This window comes from Dysidea avara, chromosome 10 (assembly GCF_963678975.1).
Source record: "Dysidea avara chromosome 10, odDysAvar1.4, whole genome shotgun sequence".
Taxonomy (NCBI): domain Eukaryota; kingdom Metazoa; phylum Porifera; class Demospongiae; order Dictyoceratida; family Dysideidae; genus Dysidea; species Dysidea avara.
The window spans coordinates 3,808,618-3,830,021 of NC_089281.1; the positions used below are offsets into that span (position 1 = coordinate 3,808,618).

At 36.8% G+C, this 21,404-nt stretch overlaps 1 protein-coding gene across 1 annotated transcript; it reads right to left on the reverse strand.

The window, feature by feature from the left end:
* Positions 1–3,510: 3,510 nt before the first annotated feature.
* Positions 3,511–20,437, reverse strand: LOC136269326 (uncharacterized). The gene is made up of 8 exons (XM_066064876.1): positions 19,902–20,437; positions 7,025–7,094; positions 6,301–6,398; positions 5,748–5,994; positions 4,497–4,732; positions 4,046–4,289; positions 3,788–3,993; positions 3,511–3,736 (listed from the first exon to the last, which is right to left on the reverse strand). Exons 1-8 carry the CDS (start codon positions 20,408–20,410, stop codon positions 3,715–3,717), a joined length of 1,632 nt encoding a protein of 543 aa, XP_065920948.1. The 5' UTR covers positions 20,411–20,437; the 3' UTR covers positions 3,511–3,714.
* Positions 20,438–21,404: the final 967 nt, after the last annotated feature.

The window sequence follows — 21,404 nt, forward strand, 5'->3', positions numbered from 1 at the left end:
GCCACCTATACTGAGATACCCTGCTAGGAATTATTACTGGCTCATCTCTACAACCCTAGCACTAGTGCGCAATAAAGGAAAACATCTACGCTATCACATTTTATCACTGCTAGCACTGTAGCTGGTTTTGAGCTTGAATTTGCTGCTTAAAAATTTGTGTTATTTTTATTGACTGAAATTATACCGCCAGTGTCTAAATGTATTGGAATGTCACAGTGAATGTGGATGGGTGAGCCTCTCAGCAGGGGTAGTGAAGCAGTCCAAAGGGTGCTTTAAGATACCACTATGCATGGAGTTGAAGCATGGATGTTATTCGTGAGGTCAAGCCCGATTTTTTCATAAAAGCTCTAGTTTAGACTATCTCACTATGTTTTTGTAAATATATTAAGTAGTTACATACAGCTTTTAAAGAAAATGTAAATGTGACTGTTCTATTGGAGTGATTGTTTATTAGAGTGGTTGACTGTTTTATTAGAGTATCTCGATCCTCCGTTTCAAACACTGCAGGAATAAGCTACTCAAAGCACATAATTTAGCTTAATATTGCTACTTATCATAGTGGTATTTAGTAAACTGTAGATAATGGACTTTTGCTACTGAAAATTTGTACTTGTAGCTATACAAAAATTGTGGATCTTTTTGCTAACTTTTTGCTAAAATTGTGAACCTTTTTACTGAAATTGTGGAACTTTTTTCCAAGAGGGTGGTTCTTCAGAACCCCTCAAACCCCCCTGGCTACGGGCCTGAATTCTCACTTCACTCATAGCTATATCAGGCTGTATAATTATGATTAAAGTAGGAATTTACATCTCTTAATCTGTGTATATACAAAAATGAGGATCACCCAAAAAGTGGAGATTGGAATACTAGTAATAGTTTCAAACACCATTCATGTTGTTTCACAATATTTTTGAGAGTGATCTACCTGAATCAGGCACCTCAACATGCGTGAGGTGCCAGGAAACTTGTTTCTCATCATTCATATTTAGTATAACATGTACTATGAGATTGACATGAGTAAGGCAGTAGACTGATTATCCATATATTAAAAATACAGCAACAACTAAAGCAAACATACAAGTTTGTATATGTAATAGGACAGATGGCTGTGGTATTTGGGATTAATAGTGCGAGCATTGTAAACAGGAAGGAGTAAAATAGTGTGAGGCAAAGCCAAACACTATTTCATTCCTATTTACAATGTGAGAACTATTAATCCCGAATACCACAGCCATCCGTCCTATTGCAAATTAATCCAACAACCATAGCAACTGTTACCAGGCAACAGAAATTCAAAAAATAACCACTGCAAAAGACCAATCGCACTTAGCAACGGTTGCCTATTGCTATGGTCTCAAAATGATGTCTACCTTAGCAATGGTTACTTAGCAACCATTTCCAAGCAACCATACTGTTGCTATTCCATGGGGTATCTATCACTATGGTAACACTAGTTGTCAAGTCGGACATTTACTTATAATAGAAGCACACCACACTATTTTAGCCAATCAAATTAGTATTACAGGTTTTTGTCAAAGGACCTAGACAAACAAGTGTAATACTAATTCTATTGGCTAATTGCTTGGTGCATTTCAAAATAATATGTCAAGGTGCTATTGAGAGTATTATACTGTAACACATTCACTTGTTGGATTAGGTGATGATATATGTAACGTCAAGGAATAGTATTAAGGAATGACATAACCAAATGTGGGGTAACCATGGCTATAGCCCTGTTTACTGCTGGAGCTCAATCGGAGTCAATCCATTAGACCAAACGTACAGTTATCCTTGGTACAAATAACTGTGGTGACAGCTGCTGAAAGCCTTGGTATTCATGAAAGGCTAGATGCTATTAGTATCCTTCAATTTCTGCAGACAACCTATTACCTATGTAGAAATCAAAAAGAGCACCACACAAATAGATTAAAAGGGCACACATAAATATTTGATGTTAAGGAATCTGAGCAGTGGTAGGCCTATATAGATAGGGTATGTCACTTTAAGGTTTTGGCGATGCATGCAGAGGCTAGGATTGTGTATATAATAGTATAAATGTGAGTGAATTACATGTCTGTACAACATACATGAAGGAATGGTGTGATTGCATTAAAACTTGAAATGAATATAATAACAGTACATAGCTACCACCCTGAATAAAGCTAGGGAATGTCAAGGTTTTATGAAAGACTGCATCATCTTAATGTATAGTATGCAATCTATACATATCATAATAGATTGTTTGTATATAAGGGGTATGCAAAATTTATACTATCAGATTGTAGAGAGTTCCAGCTAGACTTCCAGCTAGCCATAAAATTCTAAACCTTTCATTATTGTTATGTTTGTCCTGGTATACACGTTTACGTATTGTGGTGTTATTGTTTGGTGTAGAAAGTTCTTGTTGTAGCTACACTAGTATCCTTACATATTGCCTCTGATAATTTTTATTTTACTTCTGTGTGCTTCATAGCCTCCTTAGACCTTATATACCGTAATTCAAGGTGTCTAGTAAGCCTCATCCATGAATATAATAATGATCATACAGTACCTCACTTGTCAATGAGTAATATGCAGTGTATATATACATGTATAAGCATTCTAGATGTGACTATATACTGTAGTTGATTTTCAAAACCAGCATGCAGTGTACAAAAGTCAAATATACTTTTACACTGAGTCATATACAGTAGTTATAATAGTAATAATTATTATTATTATTAAACCTCGCAGGGAGTATAAACACACAAATACAATTAAGTGCTAGTTCTGACAAAACATGCTGTGCTAGTTGATCCTTAAAACTAGTTAGGTTGTCTATCATCACTAGTGGCTCAGGTAGCTCATTACACAGTTTAGTAGTGGAGGGTAGGAGTTGGCCAAGTCTCAGTTCTGATTGGAGGGATGGTGTAATGACAGGGGGTGTCCTCATGTAACTGTAGTCAGCAGCATCAAGTTTACAGTAGTAATTTATTTGAAAATCAGTAACATTGATTGGTGCATGTAGATTCCTCTACAACAGCCAGGGTGAATCTTCACTCATGATCTAAAAGAACTTTATGCATATGCTTGTATAATGGATGAAACTGTTCATGCCCCATCCAATGTGCAAGGCATAATATCTATGCCATTCTACATACTTTTGCCACAAAATGGATATGAATACTATAAGGGGGATGCTTGCCATTAACCTCAAATCACACAGAACACCTCATATGCATGGAATGTATTGACTGCATTATCAATCTGTCCAAACAATTGTAGCCATCTATAAAAACCATCCCTATGTTTTCACAGAACCATAATTGTGTAGGCATACCTGGAATGCTTACTGACAAAAAGAAATTCTGTTTTCACAGCAACACTTGAACCAGTTTAATGCATGCTTCATGTCAAAATTTACAGTAGTATTTTAATGTTGTATTAGTGCTAACTTTGCTTACTATGGTCAATTTGCATAGTGACTCAAGGTCCAGTTGCATCATATAGTATCTATCTTATGATTCAGTATCCTGTTATGTATGTATATAGCATTATAGGCTTGTTAAAGCCACTGTCACAAATGCATACAATGGTGCATATATATACAGCTGTAAATACAGTATAACATGGCCAGTTCCTAAAAAGGCCTATAAAGAAATCAAATGACCACATTACTAACAAATGGCAAAAATAAATAGTCCAAATGACAAAAATAAATAGCCTTCTGTAGTTTCAGGTGGTTGAAGACAGTGCCCTGTATTTCAAGATAAATACATTGAAAAGTTAATGTGTGAGTGATACTTACTTGTAATGCAGGAAGTGTGCGTTAGCACTGTCATCGTCTAAAGTATCACAAGCAGCCTGGTGACTATGGAAATATCGTTGGTAAATGTGAAGAGAAGCTAGTTCTTTGAAAACATCTTGAGGAGTATGCTTTTTATCTTCTTCAAGTAGTCCATGCTTTTTAAGTTTTACTATGCTATGATGTTTGTGGTTTTCAATTTCACATGCCTGCAAAATGTGATTGTAAAAGAAGGAGATAGAATAGAACATTAACTATTACCTCTGTCAAATCATGAAATGAATCTGGAAAACGGGACACATTAGGATCTCCACTTAACTCAGCCTTTTGTGTAATGAGCATATATTTTTTAAAATAGCTGTGTTTGTATCCAATTCCAGCCATAATGTAGAATACTTCAGTACCAATGAGGTGAGGCCATGAAAACCAAGCCACTGCCACAGATGTGATTGGAAACATGCCAAGAGCTAATACTCTCCAACAACATGCTTTTGTACTTTTCCTCCTGTAAAGTATAGTGCCAGTCATATACATCCAAAGCATTTGTACATAATAATAATCATAACTATTGCATTTTAAGCAGCTTGTGCAAACAATTTGTAAAGAGCTAAAGGATTTTTACATCAAATTGTAAGAGCAAAATTCATGCAGAGATGGTGCTCATCAGAACAGAGGTTATTTAAAACTGTTGATCTCTATGTATTTTACATACCTGAACAAAAACACAAAAACAGATTCCCAATGAGTAACTCCAGTGATAAAAGGTGGTAGTTGAGGTACAAACATGTGAGATGATGCTTGTATTAAGGACACAACGTATGACCACATTATTGGATTGTATGGATGAAGAACCGGGTTGTACCACTTTGGACTAGTATGCACATCAGAATCATTTCCTTCATAGCAGTACAATGTTTCATAACGGAATTTTGTGTACATGCAATTACCCTATAATGTATATAGAACTTAATTTGTATGGTACAAAATATTACTATATGTAATACCATACATAAGACATTATATAATATAAAATATGTAAAAATTTGCGTATGTGGTGTATATACATAGATATACATATTAAATCACATAGTGATTTAGTTTGCCATACATTAGTCTTAATAGTAGGAGTGCAATTAATCCCAAATCGCATGGCTTGTTCTGTAATTGCACTGTAAAGTAGCCAATAAAATAGCAGAAACACAGAAGCCTTTTAAGTGCAACACGAAAGTGATATGATGAATAGCCAATCAAATAAGCTGACAATAGAAGCCTTTTAAGCACAACATTTTGAGTAGTCAGTCAAAATTTCTGACATGTGAAGCCTTTTAAGTGTAACAACAAATGATGTGATAAGAAAAATGATGCAATCACCTGGTAGAAGTTAATGGCCACATAGAACTGGATAGATGTGTACTACAAATCATGAAGGGTGGTCACTATGTGATTAGTAAGCAATCACACACATTTGAGTGCAATTATGGAATAATTGTACTCATAACAGCCAAAATTGCACTCGGCTTTGCCTCATGCAATTTTGACTGTTACTCGTACAATTATTCCATAATTGCACTCAAATGTGTGTGATTTCCTATATGAATTACAATTGTGCATAACTCGATCGTGTATATAATAGGGCTGCATTCCCATTAGTGTAATAATATTAGTTTGCCATGTATCACCCTTTACACTAATTAAGTGACAACTTCCATCAGCATGTTGTGAATGTAGTAGATTACAGATCAAAAGTATGTATTTGTTAAAAGCTGCATGACAAATTCCTTGCAGCATATTATAGTTACAGCCAATGTATACCCTATGTATGATACATCCCAACCCTCTGGTTAGTTATATAGGCCCTCACCAGGCAAACCGCTCACAAATCTGTTCAACAATTCATTACTTAAATATAGAAATTTGTGCCTATTTACATAAATGTACATTTACACAGCATAATATAACTTACAGCTCCCCACAGCAGAAATATTACAAATGAAGTAGCAAATCCCCAGGTTGGACATTTGCGTACCAATCCAATAGCAGAGTACAGTACCACAAGGAGTAGCATCAGGATAAAGCTTCCATTGATATCAAATACAAATTCTGATGCATATACACTCCTTTCATCCAATGCACCCAATTCAAATTGTGCCAAAAACATCATTGAGAGTGCAACATTGAGTGGAATGGTAAAGAAATGTATGAACTTTGGACTAGATGATAAAACAATGTATATAAAAGCAAGTTCCATCATGCAACAACATTAATTTACTATGTAAAAAAGACTGGCTGCACCACTACATAATATTATGTTTGTTCTTGTATACAAATGCCAGTTAGGTTACACCCATTCAGTCTTGATAGTTAAAAGCTAGGATTTATGTTGGTACATCTATGAAATTCTGCATAGTCATCATTGTATTTGTAAACTAGATATGTGTACTTTAAAATTTACAATAATTATAAGCTTCACAGATGCACCAACATAATGCTGTGAGCACCATAATATAAGCACTTACAAAAATCCTTGGTGAGTGATGTCAAATGAGTACAGTTGGTAAAGCAAACCAAACAGATCCCATTGTACTCGAGGAAGAATCAACCACCAGTCAATGCACTATTACACATACAAAGGATAATATACACAATGCAATGTGGTATGCTTGTAAGGTAATCACATACGGTGTCCTTGACAATAATGTATAGTTCTGAATTTTGTTTAGTCTTTTTCCTGCTTAAAATACAAATAAACTTGAGAGTTAATTATTAGTCATACACATAGGTTATTCAGGTTATTAGTACTATATAGTACACCAAGCCATAAACCGTGAATAATGCTTTTTTTGTGTGTTTTTGCTATATACGCCTGGATAAGATGTGCAAGTACGAGACAATTATTGCCCTTTCAAAAGTTAACTAAAATCCTTACATTGGTTGTTTGAGTGCATTATTAGAATTTAATTAGGCCATTTTCACCACATTTTTCATTTTCATTCCTCTAAAAAGTTTTTTGCAAATCTACTCTGTAGGAAATTTTGTCTCAGCTAACTATTGTTCACACATTGGTACCAATGAAATTTTGTACTCTGTGGGAGGATGTATGTTTTGCAAAATTACCAAGCTATAATGCATTGCACAGCTTAAAAAGTACAGACATTGCATGCAATATTTGGAGTATTAATACCAGCACAATACAATAATAGATGCATTATAGGCTACATTATATGGTTTATAGTTACTCACTTTCTTGCAAAGGCTCCAGGGTAACTGACACAGACCTCTTGGACTATCTGGAAAATCCTTTGAGTTTTTCCTTTATAAAAATTATACATTGTATTATTACACTGCATGGATATAGCATAGCAAATTTTACAATTTATAAATAGTCTCCTATTGGGGTAGTTGAAACCCATACATTGAGGTGCCATGTAGATATGATGCATGGCCATCACTACAAAATATTGGTGATCCAATATTGCATGTTGCTTGCTATAAAGTTGAGTAACAGATGATAAAATCATTAAGGCAGGCTATTTTATACAAAGTATACATTGCCATGGTCAGGGAGAACCTTGAATGTGTCTTTTGTATAGTAGGTATAGAGATCCTTCAAGAAGAATGCAAAACAGATGTACATTTGTGACCGGATTTGACAAAACCACGCTTCCACACACATCCAAATTTACGACTTTGAAGGACCATAATTCAGTATAAAAGTGAGCTATCAGTTTCAAATTTGGACTTGTTATTACATAAAGCAATGAAAGCATTGTGTGAAAATTGTAGGGCAATAGCATACTGCGTTGTCAAGTTACTAGCAATTAAAGTCGAAGAATTGGATGTGTGTGGAAGCCTGGTTTTGTCAAATCCAGTCACATTTACAGGTCATGTGAATCACAATAGTTTATAAACAACATCAGAAAATGTATGAAAATATTATTAGTTACTATATATAGAAACTTTGGGTGGATATGAAAATATTCAGCAATATCTTAGTGGTTGTTAGGGAGCGCTTAAAGAAAACAAAATGTGCATGGAATGGATGTTTGCAGGGGCGGATCTAGGATTTATAAAAGAGGGGGCTAACTCAAGGTACTAATCTCTTGGGTAGAGATGTGCGAAGCATGCTGGAACTAGGGGGGTCTGGGGGCATGCCCCCCCAGGAAAATTTTGAAAAATGAATGCTAAAATACTGCAATTTGGAGACATTTCCACATAAAATTCATAATATTTTCTGCCTGTAGATATTTTATATACTGCCTTTAGATTATAGGTATGGCTCTCTGAAACATTTTGCTAATGGAAAAGTTTGGGTAGGTACAGACAACCAAGTACATGATGCACCCCTCTCACAATTGCACAACACTGAATAGGTGCATGTTAGAATAAGAATGTTGAAAGTGGAAAATTTTGAAATTTGAACAATACCAGATTGAATCTGAGAGCATTTTCAGTGGAAATTGTGTACCTAAATTAAGTATTGCCATACATATTAACTACACAAGTAGATGAATGAAGCCCTTTAAACAGACCAATGCACTTCATTGTATGTATAGGTGCAGGCAGATTTGGAAAAATTCCATAACAGAACCAACTACATGTTTCCAGTGAATGTTCTATTAGAGTAGTTAGCTGACTGCTCTATTAGAGTATCTCGATCCTGTACACCTCCAATGCTGATCCGGGTCCTTGTTGCATAAACTTTAGCATAACTCCACTGAGAATACCTTGGAAAGATGTTTATAAGGTGGTTTTATGAGTATTTGTATTATTAGTGATCATATAATTATGCTAAGACAAAATTTCATTATAATACTTAGCATATTGATCAAGTAAAGCCTAAAAATGAAGGGGGGGGGGGGGGGGGGGGGGGCTTCAGTCCCCAAAGCCCGCCCCCCCCCCCCCTCCCCTGGATCCGCCCCTGGTTTGTTAGTTGCAGTGCAAGTGAAACTACTGCAAAGTTAATTGCATGTTTCTGGGTTACAAACTCCCCAAAATTGACCAGGTGACCAGACTTCATTATGATTTATCCTTTTAAAAGTTTTAATGTGGTGAGCTGTATTTGGCATTGTAGCTTAACAGCGGCGGATACAGGGAGGTTGCAATGGGTTCAGCTGAAACCCCCTCTAAAAAAGTGCGCGCGCCCCTAATTTATTTACGATTCGTGTGAGTGATAAAATAGCCAACAGTTATGCATAGTGTATCACATTGAGACCTGGCCAAACTTCATACTTTACCTTTGAAATTACTAAAAATGACATTACGGCGTTGAAACGTGTTAAGCGCCTCTAAAATAATTATCGTTTAGTGCTGTTTTGCTTCAAAACTTTCTGCGAAGGCCTGGATCAACTATGAAACAATATTTTGGAGTGATTTTCGATTCACTATAGATCTATGTAACTATAGGCCACTGAGCTATAAGACTGAGTTAACAACCCCAGCTGAAAATTTCCTGAACCTGAAACCCCCTCTGAAAATTCCTAGATCCGCCACTGAGCTAGGACATGGAGCTGTAAGTATATTTTACATGCAAAGTTTGTGCATCATAACAAGAGTGTTTGCATGATGATTGTCCAATTCCTCCAAAAGAAAAACAGACAGGATAACAGAAACATACAGTTACCTTTTCATGGAATTCACAATATATTTGTGGAATAAGGTGCATAAGCATGTGAGAACACAGATTCCCATGTTCAACGTTTTAAGAAACCAATGCAAGCAGTTCTTACTACTCACTAGAGAGCACCATCATTATTTAGTGAGGAAACATACATACAATAAATACAACAAAGATTGCACCTCGATCTTGTGCAACCACAACCAGATTCCATTAAGGATAATGTATGGGCATGGCAAGGTACTGTAAGACAGCTAGACTGTGCAAAATTATTAATAATAGCTAATTTGTTACATTGTTACATGTAAAGAGGCTACATTGTCCACTCACTGCAGTTCCATAAACTTGCATAAACTGCATTGCAAAAGTCTGTGATGGAAGACTTGGTGGAACACCATAAGTGTAACAACCCGGGGGGCCAGCCCCCCTTGCGATTTTCTTAAAAAAATTGAGATACTCTAATAGAGTAGTCAGTTACTCTAATAAAGCAGTCACAGTATGCAGAGAAGCAGTGTAGCAAACTATGAAGTTGTACGTGAATAAGGATTTTTATGTGTTTTATCATTGATACAATGTATATTAACATTGATACAATATATGTGACCAGATTTCACAGAACCGATCCAAATTGCACATCAGGCAAAATCAAACTAACACCACCAGTGGATAGCTACACTATCGTACTACAAGTTTTGACCCTCAGCACTACTCAAACTACACGAGGCTGGTTTTACACACGTCTTTTCTGGGTGGTGTGGAGTGCTCAAATGGCGGTTTCAGGCCTTGTGAAGGACCTGGCTTGGCAAGAGTCAGTGGTTTACTGGTGGACAGCCTTATAATGTTGGCCAGACATGTTCTCTGCTGATTTTGCTACATATCAGCCACTAAGGAGCCAGCACAGCCCTGTAATCTGGTGTCTGGACTCCAATCGTGGTCTGCCTCCATTTTGAGGTCTATCTTTTGCCCTCCCCACCACCCCCCAACCTCCACCCCTTTGTGAGCACTCGTGATACTACTTCGCTCGTCCAACTGCTCAGATTTTCTATCTTATTTGGCGAGAAACTGTACAAGCAGCTACAAGTACTGGAAGTGGCTTGAAAGGTAACAGATTGATGCATCTTTTGTGTAAATTTCATACGCGTGCTTGCTATCCTTGGAGAGTTATGCTGGCTTCAATTCTTTAAAACCGTTTATCTCGGAACTTCTAATGTGCGATTTGGATCGTTTTTCCAAAATCCAGTCACATATATTAGTTAATGGAGGGCAGCCATTATGGCTTAGGAGGTGTTGACTTTTTTTTTTTTTTTTGCTTTTCAACACCAAACTAGAACCCCCCTATCTAAAAATGTCTTGCTACACCTATAAACACCAATCAAGGCTATACTATGCAGTGTAATTTCACAATGCTATGCTACAAGCCAGACACTTTTCTCTTCACCTATATACACAAAATGGTCTAGACTGACTCCAATTGTCACTCTGTCTGTGTCATGTGAAAGTCAATAAGAAGACCAATTTACATTAAAGATAGGACAAAAGTCAAGCGTATTAATTTTGAGAGTGTGTGTGCATGTGTGTGTGTGTGTGCATATGTGTGTGTGTGTGCATGTGTGTGCGTGTGTGTGCGTGCGTGTGTGTGTGCGTGCGTGTGTGTGCGCGTGCGTGCGTGCGTGTGTGTGTGTGGTGTGTGCGTGTGTGTATGGCCATGGATATGCTGAGGATTAGTAGCTATAATGAATGTAATGCAATTGCATGCTACTGAAGTACAGTGGTAGCTATTATAGGATTTATTATTAGCAATACAGCAATAATAAAGCTGCCATTGAGCTAAATTTAAATTGGGAACTTCAGAAACCCACCTAAATCTGCCACTGCAGAAACATCTTCTCAGTTCTCACAGCTTGTATGTATAGCGTTTTCTTTGTGGAGATGCTCTAGACAAAGTGCATGTGTACAAAGCCCCATGATGTTGTATCTGCCCTAGTTTACTTATTAATTTTAAATAGCATTTTTTCTATCTACATTTTTATAATAGAGCAGTGTCTAAATAGAGCAATTAAAGCTACAGCTTACTCACATTTGCTCTGCAAGTTAGTTTACTTATTTCATACCATAATTTCCTTTTTTTTAAATTTGTATGCAAAATACTTCTTTAATGAAAATTTTGCAAAGGATCAAAATACTCTAATAGAGCAGTCATTCACACAAATCATACGAAAATATTTTTACATGAAAAGTTTTGTAAGTGAATTGTGGTAGTTTAAAATAGCCCAAAATTAATACTGAAATTTCAAAATTTTAATTCTGGAAGCATGTCCTCAGATGCCTTACTATTCTTAATTTTCAGAAACTTCTTTTATCCCGCCGGCTGTTCTGTGCAAAGTTTGTAATTTAGTTTTTTTTAGTTACTCTGATAGCAGTGCATAGCAACATAATTAATCAATTAAAAAATAATTAATGAGTTATAAAATGTCATACAGGCCACAGCATTGAATTTACTGTATCGTCTGTAGAGTAGGGATTGTATTCCCTTCCCAAAAAATCACCCAAAAAGCTCCCTTCATGACAGCTTGACAGTAGCTAATTAATTGTCATAGCTAATCAAACCCAAATGTGGCAACCCCAAATATTTTCAAGAAGTTTTTATGGTATTTTTTTAATATTTAGTTTCTCTAACTGACTTTCTGTCAATTATACAGTAAGTCAACCATGCAGCTGGGTTGATTTCTACACTGTTCACAGTCACTTAGGCCTAAGATGAAGGCTCTCTGAGAAATCCATTAAATATTATTAATGATATCCTATTATTGGTTTCCATCCTCTCACAATGGGTTTAAGTGGATACAGCTAATTTTAGAGTTCCAATAATTATTGACTGGTCACAGCAACTCTAATGAAGATGGATTTGACAATGACTGGAAAGCTATGATGACTATTTGTAGTAATCAACTTTCAGATGTTTCTATGGATACAACACTTTCAGTTCTCCTGCTGCCCCCTATGGTCCCCTGTCATCTATTGTCCTGCAAGTATAAGGCCACTTATTCTTAATTTTATGTTTCAGATTCCCCGCCCGCATTGCTCACCACCTAAATTTAGTCATTATTATGAGTTTCACCATTATATCATCATCTCAATGTTTAATGATTGCATTGAAGTTATGAACAAATTTGCTTACATACTAGCTAGGTATAGAGAAAGGAAGGCTAGATGGGCCGAAGGCCTATCCCAATGTCAGATTTTCATTAATTAACATTTTTCACTTCTTTATAAGTTAAGATAAAATATGATACTCTAATAGAGCATTCGGCTAACTCTAATAAAACAGTCAGGTGCATGTAAATTGTAATGATCATCACCCACCTACATTGGCTCAGGTAAACTTTCTGATCTGAAACATATGATCAACAATAAGTGGCCTACAATAAACATAACTATATAGTCGAGTAATCACTGTACATACCGTGTGTAATTATTAGCTATAATTCCATGTATACTTGACTAGTATACAGATATACCTGCGATCAGGATAAAGTTTCCTCTCTTTTGCAATTGACAGCTGTTTATGAATATTTTTTCTCTTGTGATTACTCAATGGCTTATGTATTTATCAAAGTTTCACTGCATGTTTTCTTACAGGTAAACAAAGTTTGTTAGCTAGAGATCATCATCTGCAATTGTTGTGATTTAGTTATATAGTGCAGTAGACCTAACTCCCTGAAAATGTTCATCAGCATAAACCTTGACTAGGCATTCAAGCCCAATTTTTGATTTTATATGCTCAGTATAGATAGCGTATTGATTTCCGATCCTAGAAATATAAAGTTTGTTTGCTTGGAATTGGCTACTTTGGCATGCACAGTACTTTAAAACTGGTAAAGGTACATTTTCTCAAGGGTTTCTCATACATATTAAAGGCAAAATGGCACAATTAAATTAGGAAGCCATCTAGCAATCTGGACTGTCCAGTTACTTATAGCTGCAAGTTTGTACATGTAATGAGAGTAACTTCAGGGTTTATTGAATCTCAGTGATCTTTGTATGCTTTGTTGTGAGCAATTATGTTTCACCTGTGCACACCTGTCAATGCAATAATGGCATAGGCAAGTGGCTATCTCAAGTAAGTAAAAAGATTAAGTTAACAACTTATAAAGGTAAACAACTAAAGTGGAGGTGTTACAATGATACAACAATACCTATGGTGGAGTTGTGGTTTCAATTATGGCATACTTTCAAGTGGCTTATACTTTTTTGAGTTGGTAACACAACCATCTGAAAATTGTTGTGTAGCTGAAAATTGCTAACCCGAGCAAAGTATCTGCACACTTTAAAGTAAGCACCATCACAAGGCTTTAAAAGATCACAAATCAACACAAAACTTACTTAGATGTAATGCGTACAAGAAAACTAAGATTTCCATTATGATCAGCATGTGGACAAACCCCATAGGCTGATTTCCTATTCCCCATCCTGGCCAAACAAGCTTTTCCAGTGCAGGCAGGTGGCAATTTCCATTATTAGCAATTCCGGGAGAATATTAAAATTAATGGAAACTTCAAATTAATGGAATTAGCATAGCCTTGTGTAGTACTTCCTGAGGATCTCACAAACACTTAGTTTTTAAAAATCCGTCATAGGATGGTGGAGTTACAAGAAATTTTGTCCTTTTTAAAAGGTAAAGTTTTCCCATCTTTCCATTCAAAAAATCCCACAAATGGCACAACTGAACAAATGCTTATAACTTAGCTTTGCAAAAAACATTTTGAACTTCTGTTTTATGTTATAACCACAGTGCAACCTTATTTGTAAGACCCTATGAATAAAGGTCACCTCTGTAGAAGGCCACTAAATAGTTGCATGCATTTAGCATTTACAGATGGCAAAACAGCATGCCAGTGGTGGATCTAGAAATTTTCAGAGGGGCTTTCAGGTTCAGGAAGTTTTCAATAACTATGTTCAGCTGGGGTAAAAGTTAACTTTATAGCTCAGTGGCCTATAGTTACACAGCTAGATCTATGACGTAAACTAGCTAGCAATGAATCAGAAATCGCTCCACAACACATTGTTTCACAGTTAAATCTTACCAATCCAGGCCTTCGTAGAAAGTTTTGAAGAAAAAATAGCACTTGTACTCATTAAAACTATAATTATTTTTAGAGGTGTGTAACACACCTATACAATGTAATGGCATTTTCAGTGATTTCGAAGGCAAAACTATGAAGTCTGGCTAGTAGATTAAGGCCAGGCAAACTTGATTAATTGTTTCTCATCCCCACCTGCATCCCTTATAACTCCTGCCTCTAATTTCATTATTGCAGTTATCAATCTTGTGCACATGTACTTTGATGCTAAGAAGACTGGCTATCATTTTACAGTACAGCAAATGTCACTTGCACCTCAGAAACGGTGCCTTAAGCTGTCACGTGTGAAACTACCACCTTATCACGTGACATGATTGCGTTGTTGGACAATGTGCAAATCTGGTTATACGTAAGAAGCTGGTGAATAAGCTTCATTCAGTAGACTTCATTACTTCGTTGTGGCTAGGCGTTACACAGTGGATTACAAAAGAGATTAGTTACTTGTAGTAATAATATCACATAATATTAGACTAGTTACAGTAACTATATTACATAGGTAACGCGTTACATTAGTAAGTAAAGTAACTTGAGTTATATTACCTGTTTTTATAGCGTATTTCGTTATATTACTTAGTTACCACAAAAGTAATAATATTACATAACGCGTTACTTATGTAACGCGTTACTCCCAATACTGCTAGTGCATGCAATATAGTCATGTAGCTGTATCCAGGGTTTTAACATGGTGGTTTTAACAGACATAATGACGAAATTCGCCTGCCCGCATGCCACTTTCAGAGTAAACAGGATCAGAAATCAGTATACCGATTGGAGCAGGGCCGCCCAGAGAAATTAAGGGGCCCAGGGCAAAGAGTTAAAGTGGGGCCCTTCACCCAAGTTGTAAGTTGAAGACCAAAAAAAAAAAAAAAAAAAAAAAAAAAAGGTCACAACCTGCTGGCAATGACAATAACTACCCATCACCAACCATATCTCCTGCTACACTGCTCCTCTGAAGAATACTGTGACTGCTCTATTAGAGTATTTAGATCTGACTGCTCTATTAGAGTATTTAGATCTGACTTCTCTATTAGAGTATATCGATCTTTTAAGCAGGTATTCGGGGGGCCCTTCATGGGGCCTCCTGGGGCCCCTTTCAGGCTGAGGCCCGGGGCAAAATGCCCCAGTTGCCCCCCCCCTGTGGGCGGCTCTGGATTGGAGTGGCCTAAACTGCTAAAGTCGAATGCTCGGGGTAACTATAGACGTGTCCCCTAAAGTCGAATGCTCGGGGCAACTACTCAGTAGACGCGTGCACTAAAGGGGGCATACCAACCCTAACATACAACTAGTTGCTTGATACTCGTGTAGACGGATGACTGTCATTTATAATTATATTGTGTTATCCGCGAAAAAAAAACTTTCGGTTCAGTAGCTAAAAGTTACTGGGTAAAACTACATAACATACTTGTTGCGAGGGGTCCGAAATGGAAAGAATTCTGTACGAAATTTCAAATCTTCAAGATTTAAAAGATTTTTTAGCAAGATTTCACAGCCGGTAAAGCAAAATTGTAAAATGCGGCATATATTGATCACGTGATTATTAGTATCCGGAGAAGTACGGAAAATGTTTATACGAAAGTTTTCGTCTCTACCTATAAGCCATACAAAAGTTGGGATCCTTTACCGTTTACTTTTTTTAATAATTAGCAAAGCCCACCAGGGGCAACACGCTAATGTGCATTACAAATCACAAATTGTTTAGCTTATCTATAATGTTCTTAAAAGTTTCAAAGTTAATTGTGTCAATGTTGTTATTCCAATCAATAATTGTTCTTGGCAGAAAAGAATACTTATATAAATCAATTCTGGATTGCAGCTGTGCAAATTTGAGGGGATTATTGGCACGAGTATATGATACAGGGGTTGGCTGGGGTAAACAATGATTTGGTAGCACCAGTATAAGTTTCTTACAATCTTGAATAATAATATAAGTCTAGCATTCCTTCTCCTACTTTTTAAACTTGGCCATTGAAGGTAATTAAGCATATCTGTAATACTGTTTGCCATGGTTTATTAAGAACAAATCTTGCAGCTCGGTGTTGGATCATTTCTAATTTGCTAACTGTTGTTTGGTGGTAAGGATCCCAGATGGCTGAACAGTATTCAATAGAAGGTAACAATAATTGTTTGTATAACTGTTCTTTGATTTGTATTGGGGCATTATATAAATTCCTTTTCAGAAATCCAAGAAGACGGTTGCCTTTCCACAAATATAGTTAACATGAGGTTCCCATGATAGTGTATGATGGAGGCGGATACCAAGATAGGTGTGCTCTGATACAATATTCAATGGAATATTAGACATTTTATATGTAAAAGTGCTTTTACTGTGGTGGGTTGTAAATTGTAAAATATTGCATTTGGGAATGTTAAATTCCATCAGCCAGTTGCTAGCCCATTGTGTTAAGGAATCTAAGTCATTTTGCAGTATTCTGTGATCGTTGGGCGTAGCTATAGTTTTAAAGAGTAGAATGTCGTCAGCAAATAATCTAATTTCACTCTTGATGTTTGTTACAATATCGTTGATGTAAATTAGGAACAACACAGGACCAAGTACGGAACCTTGTGGAACACCAGATGTAACTTGACATGTAGAAGATCTAGAGCCTTCTACTACAACCTGTTGGGTACGACCATGAAGGAAGGACTCTAGCCACTGTAAGACAATTCCTCTTATACCAAAGTAATTTAATTTGTAGAGAAGTCTAGAATGAGCTACCGTAGGCGGGGATAGTTACGCGTGGGAAAAGTTTCGCGATGCTGATTTTGCATACTAATTTATTACTGTACAAATACAAGCATGTAGAAGCTAACCGGCGTAAAAAGTTTCGCGATAGCTACTGCAATCGCGAAATTCACGGAACTTTTCCCACGCGTAACTTTCCCCGCCTGCGGTATGGTGTAGCGCTTATGATCGTACATATACGGCGACTATACGGAATTTTACAGCAAAGTTTCAAGATTTCAGATTTCAAAATGAGTTGAGATTTCAACAAGATTTCGAAGGACTGTACGAGATTTCAAGGGAGTTTCGGACCCCTCGACTTGTTGCATCACGAGTTACCAGCAATTTTGCAATAGAACGCTCGATGGCTTTGCCCGCATTTCCCTTAGAAATCTCCCCGAAAATCATCGTCAGTTCTGAAGCCAAAGCAACTTTACTCCAGAATGCGCTTTAGTGCGCACGGGGTCTATAGAGTACAGTGAATCTGAAAAATGTTCTTCTGCATACAGAGGTTTTGAAGTTGCTTGATACACAACTACGTCGCGCATGTGCAGTAACTAGCCAATGCAAGGAAACTGGTAGATTTAAATTTTTATATAAGTCACTTCTATGTACATAATTGTGTGTATCTAATAACTGTGTGTTTGTCAGGGCACTGCTGAAAAGCAGTATTTTTATACTGAGCAGTCTTCCCTTCAAAAAAAAAATAAATAAATGAAAGTTAAGCAACATATTTGAATTTCACGAAGAGTAAATTTCATTGGCTACCGTAATTTTCCTGTTCGTTGTCAAAATAAACTCCGCGCATGCTCATCAGCAACGTTGCACGTGATGTAAATATGTTCTAAACATCGTAGCAGACGCTTATAATCAAAAGGTGAATGGTTCACTATCTTTAATCAACTGATTGTGTTGGTTTACTAGTACTTTTATCCGCTAAATATTCACGAAAAGATTTGAATTTTTACTGCACATGCGCAGATCTTATTTCCGTTTATGACAACAAACTGGAAAACCACGGTACTGCGGTTTTCCAAGTTCTTGCAATGCAAAGCGTCATGCGCTAATGATGTGTCAGTATGCGCAGTTCTTTAAATACTCCTGTAATATTCTGTGGCTGTCGAGTTGTATGCGTAGGCATCCTTGAAGCCCTGTGAGTCAGTAGTTGTCACTGAAAATCCACTGTTGAACAACTGCGCACGTGCATGCTTGTATAGCGCATGACGCTTTGCATTGCAAGAACTTGGAAAACCGCAGTATATTTGTTGTTGTTCATTGTTTGTTTGTTTTTTGTTGCACATGCGTAATACGATCGTGCCAATAGTATCAAGCAACCTCAAAACCTCTGTAGGTCTTGACGCTCAGTACTGTACTATTTCGCATGTCACCAAGATATTTGTGATCACGTGACCAACGGCCACGTAGTGTCTTAAAACATTTGCCACAGCGTAATAGCTATCGTGTATATGGAAACTTAGGATAACGCCGAACCAATTGCTGTAAACGTGCAAAAGTCTTGAAAAAAAGTCTTGACCTATAGCTATTATCTATAGTAGGCATTCCAGTATCCGAGATTTTTTAATAAAAAAATTCTCCGTATATTCCCCAATAGAACCCTGGCACAAAACAACAACTCGCGTTTAACTTGGGATTGCTCCGTAGTCCGAGCTCCAATGAGGATGAAAATCGCTATGGGGTTTGTCCACACGATGATCATGAAAATCTTAGTTTTGTCATGCGCGTTTCATATAAGTAAGTTTTGTGTTGTTTTGTAATCTTTTCAAGCCTTGTAATGTATGTAGAATACTTTAAAACTTTAAAAAACGTAGTGTCGGGTGGAAGGTAGTCACTGTTGCTTACTTTAAAGTACGTAGTTACTTTGCTCGGGTTAGCGATTTTCAGCTCCAGAGCAGTTTTCTGATGGCTGTGTAAGCCTCAAAAATACAAACCACTTCAAAGTCAGCATAACAATGCTGTAATTGAAACCACAACTCCACCTTAGGTATTGTTGCATCTTTGTGGCACCTCCACTTTAGTTGTTTACCTTTATAAGTTGTTAACTTGGTGTTTTTACTTACTTGAGATAGCCTCTTGCCTGTGGGTATGCACCATTGTATTGAGAAGTGTGCAGTAGGTGAAACATATTTGCTCATTACACAGCATACAAAGATCGCTGAGATCCGATAACATCTGAAGTTACTCTCATTATATGTACAAACTTGCAGCTAGAAGCAACTGCAGTTTCAAGACAGTCCAGATTGCTACATGGCTTCCTGATTCAATTGTGCCTTTTTTCCCTTTAAAATGTATGGGTAGCCCCGGAGAAAAAATGTACCTTTTTTCAGTTTTAAAGCACTTTGCATGCCAAAGTAGTTAATTCCAACCCAACAAACTATATATTTCTGAGATCGGCAATCAATACTCTATCTGTTGAGCATATAAAAAGTCCATTTTTCCAAAATTTGAAAATCGGGCTGGAATGCCTATCTATAGCTAGACAACGGCGTAATATCTTAAGAATTGGGAAAAGATCGCCAGATATGTCAAAATAGGATGGTGACAATTCGTGACAATTATACCCTAAAAACCCACTATAGGTAGAGTAGTTATAGCTAAGTTAAATCATGTAGTATAACGTACGTATATACTGGCTTCCTCAGCTGTGTTTTATGACGGATAAACACATCATGTTGCAGATCCTCCAGTTTGTTATACGGGTCTTCCGGATACAGGTATTTCGAAACATATTCATGGATTGTGTTATTAGTATCCTGATTCAAGCATTCTATACTAAATAGATGGAATTCTATTAAGCAAGCTCCGCGATCGTTGGCTGCCCCAAGGTGGCCATGATGACTTCGGTAGAACGGTTGAGCTTTGAAAAACACGATTCCAAGATGATTCAACATCTTTCCGATGTAATCATTTACCAATCTTTTGACTTGGTCGAATCTGGACGCAGAAAATGTGAATTTTACAGTGTATATATGATCCTCGGCCAACTCGTTGTGAGTAGTCTCCTGAGCGATATGAGTATGATGCTGTCCTTGCCCAGCTTCTAAAGTGCGCGGCGTGTCATCATCCGTAGAGCCGGTAGTCATCGTTACAGTCACAGTTCGCGGAGTGTCATCGTCCATAGGAGCAGCCATTGTAATGATAGAGACTACAGAGAGAGCTTTTCGTCAAAATAAATTATGTCTTTATCGCAGTATGGCCTGCTTTTATAATCTCCACTTCGATGCACGCCCACGCAAGCGGGTACGGTCCACGTGCAGCAAAATCTTTGCACATGTATTGTGTGGACGTGCAATGATATAGTTTCTCCTCACACACTGATCTCTTAGTGTTTGAATGGTTACGCGACCAACAGATTATAATTATAAAATGTCACATAGCTAGCATACAGTATAGCTAGCCTTAGCTCTGCATGAAATGCAGTTAACACTTCCTAAAAAATGGTTTCACATATGATTATAATTATGATTATGATGTGATTTGGGTTGAGGCTAAAAAGCCTTACACCTTGCTTACACCCATTCAATTACATACATACATACATACATACATACATACATACATACATACATACATACATACATACATACATACATACATACATACATACATACATACATACATACATACATACATACATACATACATACATACATACATACATACATACATATATACATACATACATACATACATACATACATACATACATACATACATACATACATACATACATACGTGTATACATAAATTAGATGCAATAAACAAAAATTAACTATGAATATAATTATTACATTAACATAAATCTGAAGTCATAAAAGTACTGTACCTAAAGTCACAGCACTGTGACTGGATATTTAGCTGCTAAAGTCATGGTGCAGTCACCCAGTAATTCACACCCTACAGTGGAACCTCTCTTATCTGGGCTGTCTGGTACATACTACTACTACTGTCCGTATCTCAGAAATGTCCATAACTAAGAATAACATGCTATTATGCTAAAGTGACTAACTTAAATACAAGTAATGTTATTATTGCTATCAGTTAGTGCTATGCAGTTTAGTAGGTAGAGGGGGGAAAGTCATTCATAGTCACTCCCCTGGGCTGTAAAAATCCATTATCACCAAA

Coding starts and splice junctions, on each gene's coding strand:
- LOC136269326 (XM_066064876.1), bottom strand. CDS start 20,410: ATGGCTGCTCCTATGGACGATGACACTCCGCGAACTGTGACTGTAACG. Junction 6,399..7,024: donor CCTGGAGCCTTTGCAAGAAA/GTGAGTAACTAT, acceptor TATGTGTAATAG/TGCATTGACTGGTGGTTGAT. Junction 3,737..3,787: donor GCACACTTCCTGCATTACAA/GTAAGTATCACT, acceptor CTTGAAATACAG/GGCACTGTCTTCAACCACCT.